This window comes from Triticum aestivum, chromosome 2B, assembly GCF_018294505.1.
Source record: "Triticum aestivum cultivar Chinese Spring chromosome 2B, IWGSC CS RefSeq v2.1, whole genome shotgun sequence".
Lineage (NCBI taxonomy): Eukaryota > Viridiplantae > Streptophyta > Magnoliopsida > Poales > Poaceae > Triticum > Triticum aestivum.
Window position 1 is genome coordinate 699,000,558 of NC_057798.1, and position 14,198 is coordinate 699,014,755.

The following is a 14,198-nucleotide window of genomic DNA, read 5'->3' on the forward strand; positions in this document are numbered from 1 at the left end:
AAGTTTTTCTCTGGACTGTTTTCATGACATTATATCTGTAAATACAAATAATCATGTTTCCTTTCATGCATGTCATTATAATTACCAATACAAATGCAGTGTGAGTACGGGGAGTAAATTGCAAAAAACCATCACAATTAGGGACCCTAATTCATAAAACCGCCACCATTCGTTTTTTTTTCAAAAAACCATCAACATTGTGGTGACAGTTTTCAAAAAACACTGATAGAATGATTTGAGCCATTTGAGTGAATTTCTGACCGGTGGAGCCCACTGTCAAGTGCCACGTGGCTTAGATAAGGACGGTGCTCGTCACACGCCGTTAAAAAGTTTGACTCCACGTTAAACAGATGTAGGACCCACCCAGAAGTGTGTTTGCTCCTCTCTCGTTCTCGAGCATTTATACGAACACCTCCCGTGTGCCGCCGTCGACGACTCCATCACGGAGCTGGAGCTGCTCATCCAGGGGTCCGGACAAAGGTGGCCCGACAAATGGTGTTGGACCCGGCGCGAGGTGGCGGCGCAGCCATGACCGCAGCCGGCGAGTTGGCTGGCCGTGGCCGAGCCAGGCCACACATGCGGCTCCGTCAGCAGCCGGCGGCGAGCGCGGCGTGGAGCAGATACGAAAGGACGAGGGAAAGCGTGCGGGAGGAGCTGGAGGTGGATGGCCACAGCCGGCACGAGGTCGCCTTGCTCAGGAGCCGCCCGACGACGCCGGTGAGGTCGCGAAGTGGAGGAGCTGGACCCGGCGGGGTGGCGGGTGGCGAAGTGGAGGGAGGCTAGCAGAGCGGGAGGTCGCGTCGGATTTGTCGTCAGGACTGCGAGGGGGGCCGACGCCCCTTGGATCCGTCGCCGGGCGGCACACCGGACGCGCCGCGCCGTGTGCATCGCCGCCGGGTCTGGCGCGGTGACGCGCTCCCTGCGCGGGAAGGGGACCCGCCCTCGAACGGCCAGGTCGCCCGTCTAGCTCCCTGTGGTCCGGCGGGGCGGCGGCGTCTGGCACAGTTGGTCGGGGCGGCGGCGGCTGGCACAGTGGATCGGGGCGGCAACGGCGGCTGGCACAGTGGATCGGGAGGAGGAGAGATAACACACTGATATGTGGGGCCCCAGTCTATTTTGACGGTCTACCAAACATCAGTCAAACGGTGTTTGTTTGGTTGCCACATCGTCACTTATGGTGGGATCCATCTGTCAGTTTTACCATCAGCAAGTGCTTATCTGAAGGATTAGTGTTTTTTGAAAATTGTCACCACAATGTTGGTGGTTTTTTGAAAAAAATCTGAATGGTGGCGGTTTTGTGAATTAGGGTCCTCAATTATGGTGGTTTTTTGCAATTTACTCGAGTACAGGAGGCATGAACTAATAAAAAGTTCTGAATATGTATTACCAAGAAATAGATCAATCATAGTACAAAATAAATATTAAGAGACGATGTGACAAATAATAGGCAAGTGTACATTCAGATGCTTAATTACCAAACACACGCATGTGAGTCAGAGTAGACAGCCGGCCGGTCAACCAGCGAAGCAACTGGTTGACTTGAATGGACCACCAGGCCACCATCGCCACGTGCGTGAATTGGCAGCAGGCGAGAAACGAAGCCCGTTGGATGTTGCAAGATCTCATTTCACTCCAAAAATGTGCTTCATTCACGGAGTACGTATTATTGCCTGCAGCTGCACAAATTAATCTGAAAACAGGCACCCACGGTTTAAGGTAGTGCCTTCGATCCTGCATGCAGTTTCTGATTTCCCATTTTGGTTTGTGATGAGTACCAAACTTTGCAACTTGCAAGTGTATACATATATGTATGGGTATGGCGCGAGTCTCTCCAGCATCATCATCTCACTCGCCATTCATTCAGAAATTAAGACAAGAAGATGCGCGCCTCGTCACTCGGACGATGCGCCAATGTGGCACTCGCCGTGCTCCTCACCACAATAGCGGCTGCGGCTGCGGCTGCGGCAGCACGGACGAAGAACGAATGCCACGCCGGCGACAAGGCCGCACTGCTGGCCATCAAGGCAGGCTTCGGCAACGCCTCCTACTTCCAGTCATGGACTTCGGACTACCCCTGCTGTGAGTGGATCAGCGTCTTCTGCGACCTCTCCGCCTCCCCCTACACCTTACGCCGCGTGGTAGCCGTCTCCTTCCTCCGCGACGCCAGCCTCGTCGGGCCCTTGCCCGGCGCCTCCGTCGCTCGCCTCACCGCGCTGCAGCAGCTCATCCTCATCCACGTGCCGGGCGTGAACGGCACTCTCCCGCGCGACCTCGCCCGGCTTTCCAACCTCAACTTCATCGACGTCTCCTACACAGGCATCTCCGGCCCCGTGCCTTGGTTCCTGTCGAGGCTCACCAAGCTCACCTACCTCAGGCTCTCCTTCAACTCGCTCACGGGCCCCATCCCTGCGTCGCTCGCCGACGTCCCCAACCTCTCCTTCCTCGACCTCGGCGGCAACCGCCTCACGGGAACCATACCGCCTCTCCTCCTCAGCAGGACCAACGACACGGCCTACCTCAGCCTCTCCCATAACAACCTCACCGGCGGCGTCCCCTCCGACTTCGCCGCCGTGAGGTTCTCGAGCCTCGACTTGTCGCACAACGCCCTCGCCGGCGAGGCCTCGCTCCTGTTCGGCCTGAACAAGTCGCTGGAGAAGCTGGACCTGTCGCACAACGCCTTCAGCTTCAACCTCTCTGCCGTGACGCTGCCATCGCAGCTCGGCGTGTTCGACATCAGCCACAACGACGTCTACGGTGTGCTCCCCTCGCAGGTGGCCAAACTGCAGTATTTGAACGTCAGCTACAACCGCCTCAGCGGCAGAGTGCCCATCGGCGGCAACATGGATCGGTTTGATCAGTACTGCTTCCAGCACAACAAGGGACTGTGTGGGACTCCACTTCCTCCCTGCAAGCAGTGATCCTCGTCTCAAGCGACTAGCTCCTCCAGCCGTAATCTAATGGATGATTATTAATTACAGCTTCTTTAAGAAATAAAAGCATCCCTCTTCAATACAGTAATGCTTCTTACTGTGCTCAAGTGTGCATCTTCACACATACTTCCCCTGTTCCAAAATAGATGACCCAACTTTATACTAACTTTATACTAAAGTTAGTACAAAGTTTGAGTCATCTATTTTGAAACGGGGTGAGTATTTCATTAAGCTATGTATGTGAAATCGCATGATTAGTCTGCTGCATGTTATGCTCAAGTAAGGTCCAATAACAGATTCACTTTTTTTTTTCACAAAAAAAATAGCAGACGTGATGTTTTGGGTGAAATAAAAACATGGATAATGGATCATTCCACTTCTGTCCAGCTGTTTCTTTATGTTCCAAGTCTGATTCGTCATACTTGACAAATTTTGCATTAGGCATACAGATGCTACATTGCAACGCTATTTCTTTGTTGGAGTTTTCAAGTGAGAGCCCCAAGTTGACAGGCTGCTGAATTCTCAAACTCCAACAAGACTAGTGGAATTTTTATGTTTTGCTCCTTCAATTTTTATTTATTTAGACACACCTAGGAAAGTATACCCCAGAAATAGAACCTAGAGCCCTGGGAGACGCGTTACTTGATGTTGCATGCTGCCACGTCAATAGGGACGCGCTTACCCGTTGGCCGAGCTGGCGCATATACAGTGTCAAAGGACGTGACGACGCCCTACAGACAGAAGTCTTTAGAAACAGAGATTGAAGGAAGAATGGTTTTTTTTCGCGAATACGCAAAGATTGTGTATCATTGCATTGATAGGAGGGGGTTAAAAGTACAGAGAGACATGCCGACATTGGCCACGCGTACACAAGCCGGCGCGGGCACAAGTGGCCGGAGCAGCTAGGAGAGGGGCTGCTCATCCCTCATTACAGAAAAGCTAAGCCTAAATCTCAGGTATCAGGTTCGCCAAGCCGTTGGCGCCGGCACTAGCCCACAGACGAGCGTCTTCTTGAATGGATTGCAGTAGAGCTGCGATCGAGTGTTGCCGCTGATCGAACACGCATCCATTCCGGTGCCTCCAGATGGCCCATGCGGTGAGGGCGATGATGGAGCAGAGTCCCTTCCGCAGAGCCGTGGGTGATGAAGTGCAAGCATCCATCCACCAGTCTGCGAACGGTGTGTCGGGGTTGGGGATCGTGGCAGTCGATCGGCACCAAGAAAGGACCTCATGACAAATTTGGCAGGAGAAGGGGCAGGAGGTGAACAAGTGGTGCATGTCCTCAGTGGTCTGGTCGCACAGCACGCAACTGTCATTTGGGGCAGCCCTCGCCGGGCAAGGCGGTCGGCCGTCCAGCATCGGTCCTGCAAGGTAAGCCAGATGAATATCTTGATGCGTAAGGGGGGCCAAGTCTTCCAGGTGAGCTTCCAGGACGCGTCGGTCATGGATCCATGAAAGAGCGCAAGGTAGCAGGATTTGGCGGAGTAGAAGTCGGACTCCGTCCACTTCCAACGTAGCACATCAGGCCCAGCCGAGAGGGTAGCGTTTGAAGCATGCGCCAAAGGTCGACATATTGAAGCAGGGCGGCCGGGGCGAGCGCGTCGGCAATGTCGCGCACCCAGGCACGCTCAGGAAGTCCCTCGGCTACCGTGCAATCGCGGCGATGCCGTCTGGAGACCAGGGAGAACACGAGAGGGGCAAGCTCGGGGATGGCCTTGCCATCAATCCAAGGGTCAGTCCAGAACCTGCAGGTGCGACCGTCACGCACCTCCCAAGTGGTGGAGGCCCTGAAAATCTGTGAGGCCGCAGGGTCATGGGGGAGGTGCAGATGACTCCAGGGGCGCGAAGCATCAGTACGCTGGAGCCAGAGCCATCGGGTGCGCAAAGCGACGCCAGCGCGCTGCAGGTCGCGTATCCCCAAGCTGCCGAGGAAGGTGGGGCGACACACCCGAGCCCAGTTCACTCGGCATTGCCCTCCGCGCGCGTCCTTGCGGCCAACCCAAATGAAACTACGAATGATCCGGTTGACTCGAGCAAGGATGGACTTGTTGACGGCAATGGCGACGAGGATGTGGATGGGCATGGCGCAGAGGACGTGCCGACAGAGCGCGAGGCAATCCCCCAAGGAGAGCATGGATCCCAGCCAAGTAGAGAGCTTCCTCTCGAGCTTGTCGACGAGCGGCAAAAGGTCGACTGTCGAGGGCTTAGGGAGGGAAAGCGGGAGGCCGAGGTACTTCACCGGGAAGTAAGAGATCGGGCAGGCCATCTCATACGTGATCGTGGCAATGTGCCCCTTGTCAGCGCGTATGGGGGAGGCCGAGCACTTGGCGAGGTTCGTGCAGAGCCCGGACGCCTTGCCGAAGACGTCCAAAATGCGGCGAATGGCGCGGATGTCATGGGTGTCGGGGTGGCTGAAGATGACGACGTCGTCGGCGTAGAGGGAGACGCTCGAAGGCAGGTGCCGCGCAGTCAGTCGCTGGAGGAGGCCGCGCTCGACGGCTCGCTGAAGGAACGAGTTGAGCATGTCGATGATGATGACGAAGAGCATAGGGGAAATGGGGTCCCCTTTCCGTAGCCCGCACGCGTGAAGAATTGGTGGCCCGGGGATGCCATTGACAAGCACACGCGTCGATGCGGTAGAGAGCAGGATGGAGATCCATTCGCACCATCGGTCTCCAAAGCCTAGGTGCTTTAGCGTGTCCAGCAGGAAGGGCCATGCCACCGAGTCGAAAGCCCTCGCGATGTCGAGCTTGAGGAGCATCCGCGGCATCTTGAGGTTGTGAAGAAGTCTAGCCGTCTGTTGAACAAGGAGGAAGTTGTCGTGGATGCTTCGGCCGGCGATGAATGCACTTTGATTGGTAGAAACCATCTTGCCCAGGTGAGGTGCCAGCCGAAGAGAGAGCGCCTTCGCGAACAGATTCGCAATGAGATGGATGAGACTAATGGGGCGATAGTCGAAGAGAGATGCCGCATCTTGCTTCTTCGGAAGGAGGGTGAGGAGCGCCTCATTGAGCCTCTGGAAACCGCGTCCGTTGGGTGCGTATAGCTTATCGAAGACGGCGCATATGTCATGCTTGATCACGTCCCATGCACTCCGGAGGAATTCGGCGGTGAAGCCATCGGGGCCGGGCGCCTTCCCGAGCGGTAAGCTTTTGACCGCAGCCCAGATCTCGTCCTTGGAGAAAGGTGCGTCAAGGCTGGAGAGGTCAAATGGCCCAACGTGGAGCGCGGAGAGGTCTAAGGAGAAAGGCCGCAGCTTCGCCTATCCAAGGATGCCGCAGAAGTGACCGAAAGCAGCTTCAGCAAGAGCGGCCGGGTCGGAGACGGAAGTGTCTCCAACCTGCAACTCGACGATCCGGTTCTTCTGCTTGCGGTGCGCTGCATGCACCCTGAAGAACTTCTGATCCGCGTCGCCATCCCGCAACCAGGATAGCCTGACACGCTGGCGCGAGATCGAGCGCTCGAGGGACGCCAGCCCCAGGTACGCCCCTTTGAGGTGCCTACGTAGCCAGGCCTCGGCCGTGGAAAGGGACTGGAAGTCCTGCGCCGCATCCAGGCGCGCAATCAGCTCACGAGCGACGAGGAGCTGCCGGGACACGTCCCCAATCTTCTTCGCGCTCCAGCTTTGGAGACGCCGCGCAGTGTTCTTGAGGCGTGCCACCAACCTGCGGAAGGGGTCTGGCTCGTCGGCCGCAGTAGCCCAGGCCTCGAGCACGACCTGCGTGTAGCCATCAGTGCGCGGCCAGAATCTTTTGAAGTGGAATCTCCGCGTGCCAGGCGAGCGCGCAGTATAGTCGAGAAGGAGAGGTGCATGATCGGACGCTGCGGAGAGGAAGAATGGTTTGAAAGAATCAAGTGATGGTATTGATGATTGAGTTGGGTATTTATATGTCCCTAGCAGATGCATACAAAGGTTGCTTTACAAGGTTCGCGTCCTCTCAAAGGGGCGCATCGTGTGGACAAAAGTAACTACCTAGTTAGCTTAAGATGATAGCCAATCTAATAAATGCTTAGTTGGCTTAAGATCTAAGCTAATCTATTCCTAACACTCGCCCTTGGACAACACCATTTCTTGAGAATCTCTTGTATAATCTTCGGATCTTCTTGCATGGTCGTTAGAGTGTTCTTGTGTATCCATGAGGTTGTCCTTTGTAGATTCTATCATCTTGCAATTCTTCATTTTTAGAATCTCCCCTCAAAAAACCTGGTGAAAAAATAGAAGAACACGGTACAACATATAATGATCACTATCTGCTTGATAACTCATATAAGATAAACCTTGATAGGAAAAATCTCATTAGTGAGTTTAGAGATCAATAAATATGCCTTATATACTTCCTTTAAAATCCCCGGTGGGGAAAAATAGAAAGTATGACATATGATAATGAAGATATATTACCTCATTTAGCACCTTATATGAGAACCGTGAGAGCAAACTCATAAAGTGAAAAGGAGTGAAAATGAGTGTAATATGATGTGCCCCTGTAATTCCTCTAGAACGCAGTGGGGAAATATAACGAACGTTTGGTGCAAATTCAAATGGGAAAACAGAAACTGCAGGAGCCCTAACCATGGGTGCCTGCTGCCTGTTTGCAGGTTCGTGCAGGTGCAGCCGCAGCCAATTAATTTGGACTGAAATGCGATCTTGCAACTAGCAAGCTACTTGCGTGCTGCCAAATTTGCGCACGTGCATGCATGGTGATGGATGGTGACCTGGTCCATTCAAGTCAACCCGCTGCGTCGCTCGCTGATTGACTGACTGACCACTGTCTGACTCGCATTATATTGGCATTTGGTAAGTAAGCACCATATAACACTTTTGGTAATTGCGAACAGGGATTGGATCAAATAAGTAGTAAGTGGGTTCTTGCCGGCCTGCTGTCTCTCTCGAGTCCATGGATTATATTGCTCCTCCAATCCAAGGTAAAAACATGCCGGCAATTCAAGTCTAGCTAGGTCATGCCTCGTGAACGTTAGGAAGTAGCTAAGCCGGCCGGATGCACATACCCACACCCCACAGCATGGATCATTACAACAATCTGGCTTCACAATACCGACAGAGACGCTGAAACCGCGTTCGGTTTGCCGTCCAAAATTCAAAAATGGAATTACTAAAATAGGTAACGGTAAGCCGAACATTTTACGTATTGTTACTTGTTTTTCTTGTTTACCAAGACAAGTGCGCCAGAAATCAAACGTAATTGTACAAAAAGTAACTACGTGACATATGTGGTAAGAAATCCAAACAATTTTTTAAAAATAAAATTACAAAAAGAAAACTGGGGAGGAAAATGTCAAAAAAAATTGGTCTCACCTTTCCTAGTTATTTCTTTTTTTATTATGTAATGTTTCGAAAATGGGAAGATGAGTATTCCTTTCCATTTGTTCTTTTTTTTGCCTATAAAATGCTTCTTTTCATGGAGTTTTTATAGCGGATGGCTTCATTATCTATGTAGTGTTTATACAAATTGTGGCATCACCTTTGAAAATGGGTCATGGATTTTTCTATCTTTTTATGTATTATTCTCCACCTTTTCTTCCTTAATTTTCTTGGCCGCAAAAATATGAATGTGATTCACTACAAAATGAAGCCAAACACAACCAACAAACTCATCTCATTTGTCCTCAACCTATATATATATCCTCCATGAGAATGCCGTACAAAAAAGGGACAGACATTCACAAGAGCTGTTCATAGGGAGGAAGACCGTAACAACGAAATCATTCTCTGCGGGAGATTTCATCAACGTCTATCTGTGGCATCATCTCATCAGCACCAGATATATCCCTTCACGTTTGCGCGCTAACTGTTAATATCACCGGATCCTTGTTCTAATTAAGAGAAGATGGGTCTCCAGCTACCTTCGGTGATGTCTTCCAGCTTGGCGAATCTCAAGAAGACGCCCCTGGCACATACCACCAACAGCTTCGCCCGTGCGCAACAGAAAGCCCCACCATGAACCCGCCACGCCGCGCCCACGTCCCATCCTTCCCATCCCGTCCCGTCCGGCGCGCACAGTGCGTATGTCGCACCGCTCGAGACGCGCGCGAAGGTAAGCTCAGCTCAGCTCGGCCGTATGCGCGCATGCATGTATATGATCCTCAAGCATGTTGCTTTCCTGTGCCTGTGCCTGACGACCGCTACCGTTGCTATCTTACTATATTTTGTTGTAGGTGCTAGGTTGTGTTACAGCAATGTTGTATGTATAGCTGTGAGTATAAGTGTAGATCTTTTAATGTATAAGCAATTGTATGAACGTGTTAAAATTCTGTCAAAAAGCTCAATTTATGTATGTGTAGATGCCAAACCATGCGCATAATCAGAATGGGAGCGCACATGACTGCCACAGGTGGCGGTGGCGCCACCAGGTGGCGCCCCAGCCACTAGTAAGAAATAAAGGGTAGCATCCCTGTGGCTTACTACTATTGTTTCCTGCATGTTTTCATCAGTTGGCTGCTTGTTATGCTCAAGTAAGGTTCGTCCAATAAACAAACAGATCAAAATTTCTGTTGCCCGATAAAAAAATGCTTCTTTTCATGGAGCTTTTATAGCGGATGTCTTCATTATTTATGTAGTGTTTATACAAATTGTGGCATGACCTTTGAAAATGGGGAGGATGGATTTATCTATCTTTTAATTCATTATTCTCCACCTTTTCTTCCTTAATTTTCTTGGCCGCAACTATACAAATGTGATTCACTACAAAATGAAGCCAAACACAGCCAACAAACTCATCTCATTTCTCCTCAACCTATATATATCCTCCATGAGAATGTCGTACAAGAAAGGGGCAGACATTCACAAGAGCTGTTCAGAGCAAGACCGTAACAACGACATCATTCTCTGCAGGAGATTTCATCAACGTCTATCTGTGGCATCATCTCAGCAGCACCAGATATATCCCTTCACGTTTGCGCGCTAACTGTTAATATCACCGGATCCTTGTTCTAATTAAGAGAAGATGGGTCTCCAGCTACCTTCGGTGATGTCTTCCAGCTTGGAGAATCTCAAGAAGACTGTCACGTCCAATATGCGACCCTATCCCAAAAGGAACTCGAAGGTCCCATCAAGGATAGACCCGCATATTGAAACGCTTTTGCAAGATAGATATCATTACATCAACATTACATAATATATGGGGATACATACAAGAGGCATACAATGCCACATGAATACAACATCACAATACATAAGAGCATCATCCGACTACGGATGAAACACAAACAAAAACTCAAACGACATCCACCCTGCTAGCCCAGGCTGCCGACCTGGAACCTATCCCCTGATCGAAGAAGAACCAGAAGAAGAACTCAATGCAAGCAAGCATCGCTCTCGCGTCATGAACATCACGAAACCTGTACCTGCAACTGGTGTTGTAGTAATCTGTGAGCCACGAGGACTCAGCAATCCCATTACTATGGGTATCAAGACTAGCAAAGCTTAAAGGGAAAGGAAGAGTAAAGTGGTGAGGCTGCAGCAGCGACTAAGCATATATGGTGGCTAACATACGCAAATAAGAGCGAGAAGAGAGCAAACGGAACGGTCGTCAACTAGCAATGATCAAGAAGTGATCCTGAACTCCTACTTACGTCAAACATAACCCAGAAACCGTGTTCACTTCCCGGACTCCGCCGAAAAGAGACCATCACGGCTACACACACGGTTGATTCGTTTTAATTCAGATCTGGTGTCAAGTTATCTACAACCGGACATTAACAAATTCCCATCTGCCAATAACCGCAGGCACGACTTTCGAAAGATTATACCCTGCAGGGGTGTCCCAACTTAGCCCATGACAAGCTCTCGCGATCAACGAAGGAATAGACCTTCTCCCAGGAAGACCCGATCAGACTCGGAATTCCGGTTTATAAGACATTTCGACAATGGTAAAACAAGACCAGCAAGACCGCCCGATGCGCCGACAATCCCGATAGGAGCTGCACATATCTCGTTCTCATGGCAACACCGGATAAGCTAAGCATACAGGAACCGACGTAACCCAAGTTGCCAAGGGATGGCCCCGCACGGTGCTCTAGTTTGGACCAACACTTAGACAAGCACTGGCCCGGGGGGGGGGGGGGGGGCTAAAATAAAGATGACCCTCGGGATGCGCGACTCCCAAGGGAAAAAGGGCTAGGTGAGGCAAATGGTAAAACCAAGGTTGGGCCTTGCTGGAGGAGTTTTATTCAAAGCGAACTGTCAAGGGGGTCCCATAAATCACCCGACCGCGTAAGAAACGCAAACTCCGAGAACATAACACCGGTATGACGGAAACTAGGGCGGCAAGAGTGGAACAAAACACCAGGCAAAAGGCCGAGCCTTCCACCATTTACCAAATATATAGATGCGTTAAATATATGAGAGATATTGTGATATCCCAACCAAAATCCTGTCCACCATGGAGAAATCTTCAACTTCACCTGCAACTAGCAATGCTATAAGAGGGCTGAGCAAAGCGGTAACATAGCCAAGCAACGGTTTGCATAGGAAAGGTGTCAAAGGTTAGAGGTTCATGGCAATTTGGGATGGCTTGATAAACAGGTGATAGGTAGCGCAACATAGTGATAGAACGAAGCAACTAGCATAGCAATAATAGTAGTGAGATCCAGGGTAGCGGTCATCTTGCCTGAAATCCCGCAAGGAAGAAGAAAAACTCCGATGACCGAAATAGGACTTCCTATATATAAATCTTTACCTCCGGACCATTCCGGAACTCCTCGTGACGCCCGGGATCTCATCCGGGACTCCGAACAACATTCGGTAACCACATACAAGCTTCCTTTATAACCCTAGCGTCATCGAACCTTAAGTGTGTAGACCCTACGGGTTCGGGAGACATGCAGACATGACCGAGACATTCTCCGGTCAATAACCAACAGCGGGATCTGGATACCCATGTTGGTTCCCACATGTTCCACGATGATCTCATCGGATGAACCACGATGTCAAGGACTCAATCAATCCCGTATACAATTCCCTTTGTCTAGCGGTACGATACTTGCCCGAGATTCGATCGTCGGTATACCGATACCTTGTTCAATCTCGTTACCGGCAAGTCTCTTTACTCGTTCCGTAACACATCATCCCGTGATCAACCCCTTGGTCACATTGTGCACATTATGATGATGTCCTACCGAGTGGGCCCAGAGATACCTCTCCGTTTACACGGAGTGACAAATCCCAGTCTCGATTCGTGCCAACCCAACAGACACTTTCGGAGATACCTGTAATGCACCTTTATAGCCACCCAGTTACGTTGTGACGTTTGGTACACCCAAAGCATTCCTACGGTATCCGGGAGTTGCACAATCTCATGGTCTAAGGAAAAGATACTTGACATTAGAAAAGCTTTAGCATACGAACTACACGATCTTTGTGCTAGGCTTAGGATTGGGTCTTGTCCATCACATCATTCTCCTAATGATGTGATCCCGTTATCAACGACATCCAATGTCCATAGCCAGGAAACTGTAACCATCTATTGATCAACGAGCTAGTCAACTAGAGGCTTACTAGGGACATGGTGTTGTCTATGTATCCACACATGTATCTGAGTTTCCTATCAATACAGTTCTAGCATGGATAATAAACGATTATCATGAACAAGGAAATATAATAATAATCAATTTATTATTGCCTCTAGGGCATATTTCCAACAGTCTCCCACTTGCACTAGAGTCAATAATCTAGTTTACATCGATATGTGATTAACACTCAAGGTCACATCCCCATGTGACTAACACCCAAAGAGTTTACTAGAGTCAATAATCTAGTTCACATTTACCATGTGATTAACACTCGATGAGTTCTGGGTTTGATCATGTTATGATTGTGAGAGAGGTTATAGTCAACGGGTCTGAACCTTTCAGATCCGTGTGTGCTTTACAAATCTCTATGTCATCTCCTAGATGCAGCTACCACGCTCTATTTGGAGCTATTCCAAACAACTGTTCTACTTGGAGCTATTCAATTGTTGCTCCATTATACGTATCCGGTATCTCTACTCAGAGCTATCCGGATAGGTGTTAAGCTTGCATCGACGTAACCCTTTACGACGAACTCTTTTACCACCTCCATAATCGAGAAAATTCCTTAGTCCACTAGTTACTAAGGATAACTTTGACCGCTGTCCTATGATCCATTCTTGGATCACTCTTGTACCCCTTGACTGACTCATGGCAAGGCACACTTCAGGTGCGGTACACAGCATAGCACTCTGTAGAGCCTACGTCTTAAGCATAGGGGACGACCTTCGTCCTTTCTCTCTATTCTGCCGTGGTTGAGCTTTTAAGTCTTAACTTCATACCTTACAACTCAGGCAAGAACTCCTTCTTTGACTGATCCATCTTGAACACCTTCAAGATCATGTCAAGGAATGTGCTCATTTGAAAGTACCATTAAGCGTTTTGATCTATTCTTATAGATCTTGATGCTCAATGCTCAAGTAACTTAATCCAGGCTTTCCATTGAAAAACACTTTCCAAATAACCCTATATGCTTTCCAGAAATTCTACGTCATTTCTGATCAACAATATGTCAACAACATATACTCATCAGAAATTCTATAGTGCTCCCACTCACTTCTTTGGAAATACAAGTTTCTCATAAACTTTGTATAAACCCAAAATCTTTGATCATCATCAAAGCATACATTCCAACTCCGAGATGCTTACTCTAGTCCTTAGAAGGATTACTGGAGCTTTGCATACTTATTAGCATCTTTCAGGATTGACAAAACCTTCCGGTTGTATCACATACAACCTTTCCTCAAGAAAATCGTCGAGGAAACAATGTTTTGACATCCTATCTGCAAGATTTCATAAATAATGCAGTAATCGCTAATATAATTCCAACAGACTCTTAGCATCGCTACGAGTGAGGAAGTCTCACCGTAGTCAACTCCTTGAACTTGTCGGAAAACATCTTAACGACAAGTCGAGCTTTCTTAATGGTGACATTTACCATCATTGTCCGTCTTCCTTTTAAAATCCATATGTACCTAACAGCCTTACGACCATCAAGTAGTACTCCCAAAGTCTACACTTTGTTTTCATATATGGATCCTCTCTCGGATTATATGGCCTCGAGCCATTTATCGGAATCCAGGCCCACCATCTCTTCTCCATAGCTTGTAGGTTCATTGTTGTCTAGCAACATGACTTCCAAGACAGGATTACATACCACTCTGAAGTAGTACGCATCCTTGTCATCCCACGAGGTTTGGTAGTGACTTGATCCGAAGTTTCATGATCAATATCATAAGCTTC

The 14,198-nt window shown here is 49.3% G+C and overlaps 1 protein-coding gene across 1 annotated transcript; it reads left to right on the forward strand.

Annotated features, from left to right (window-relative positions):
- Positions 1 to 1,880: 1,880 nt before the first annotated feature.
- On the forward strand, positions 1,881 to 2,958 carry LOC123042138 (polygalacturonase inhibitor-like). Its single transcript, XM_044464659.1, has one exon. The coding sequence runs from the start codon at positions 1,881 to 1,883 to the stop codon at positions 2,916 to 2,918; it is 1,038 nt and encodes a 345-aa protein (XP_044320594.1). The 3' UTR covers positions 2,919 to 2,958.
- Positions 2,959 to 14,198: the final 11,240 nt, after the last annotated feature.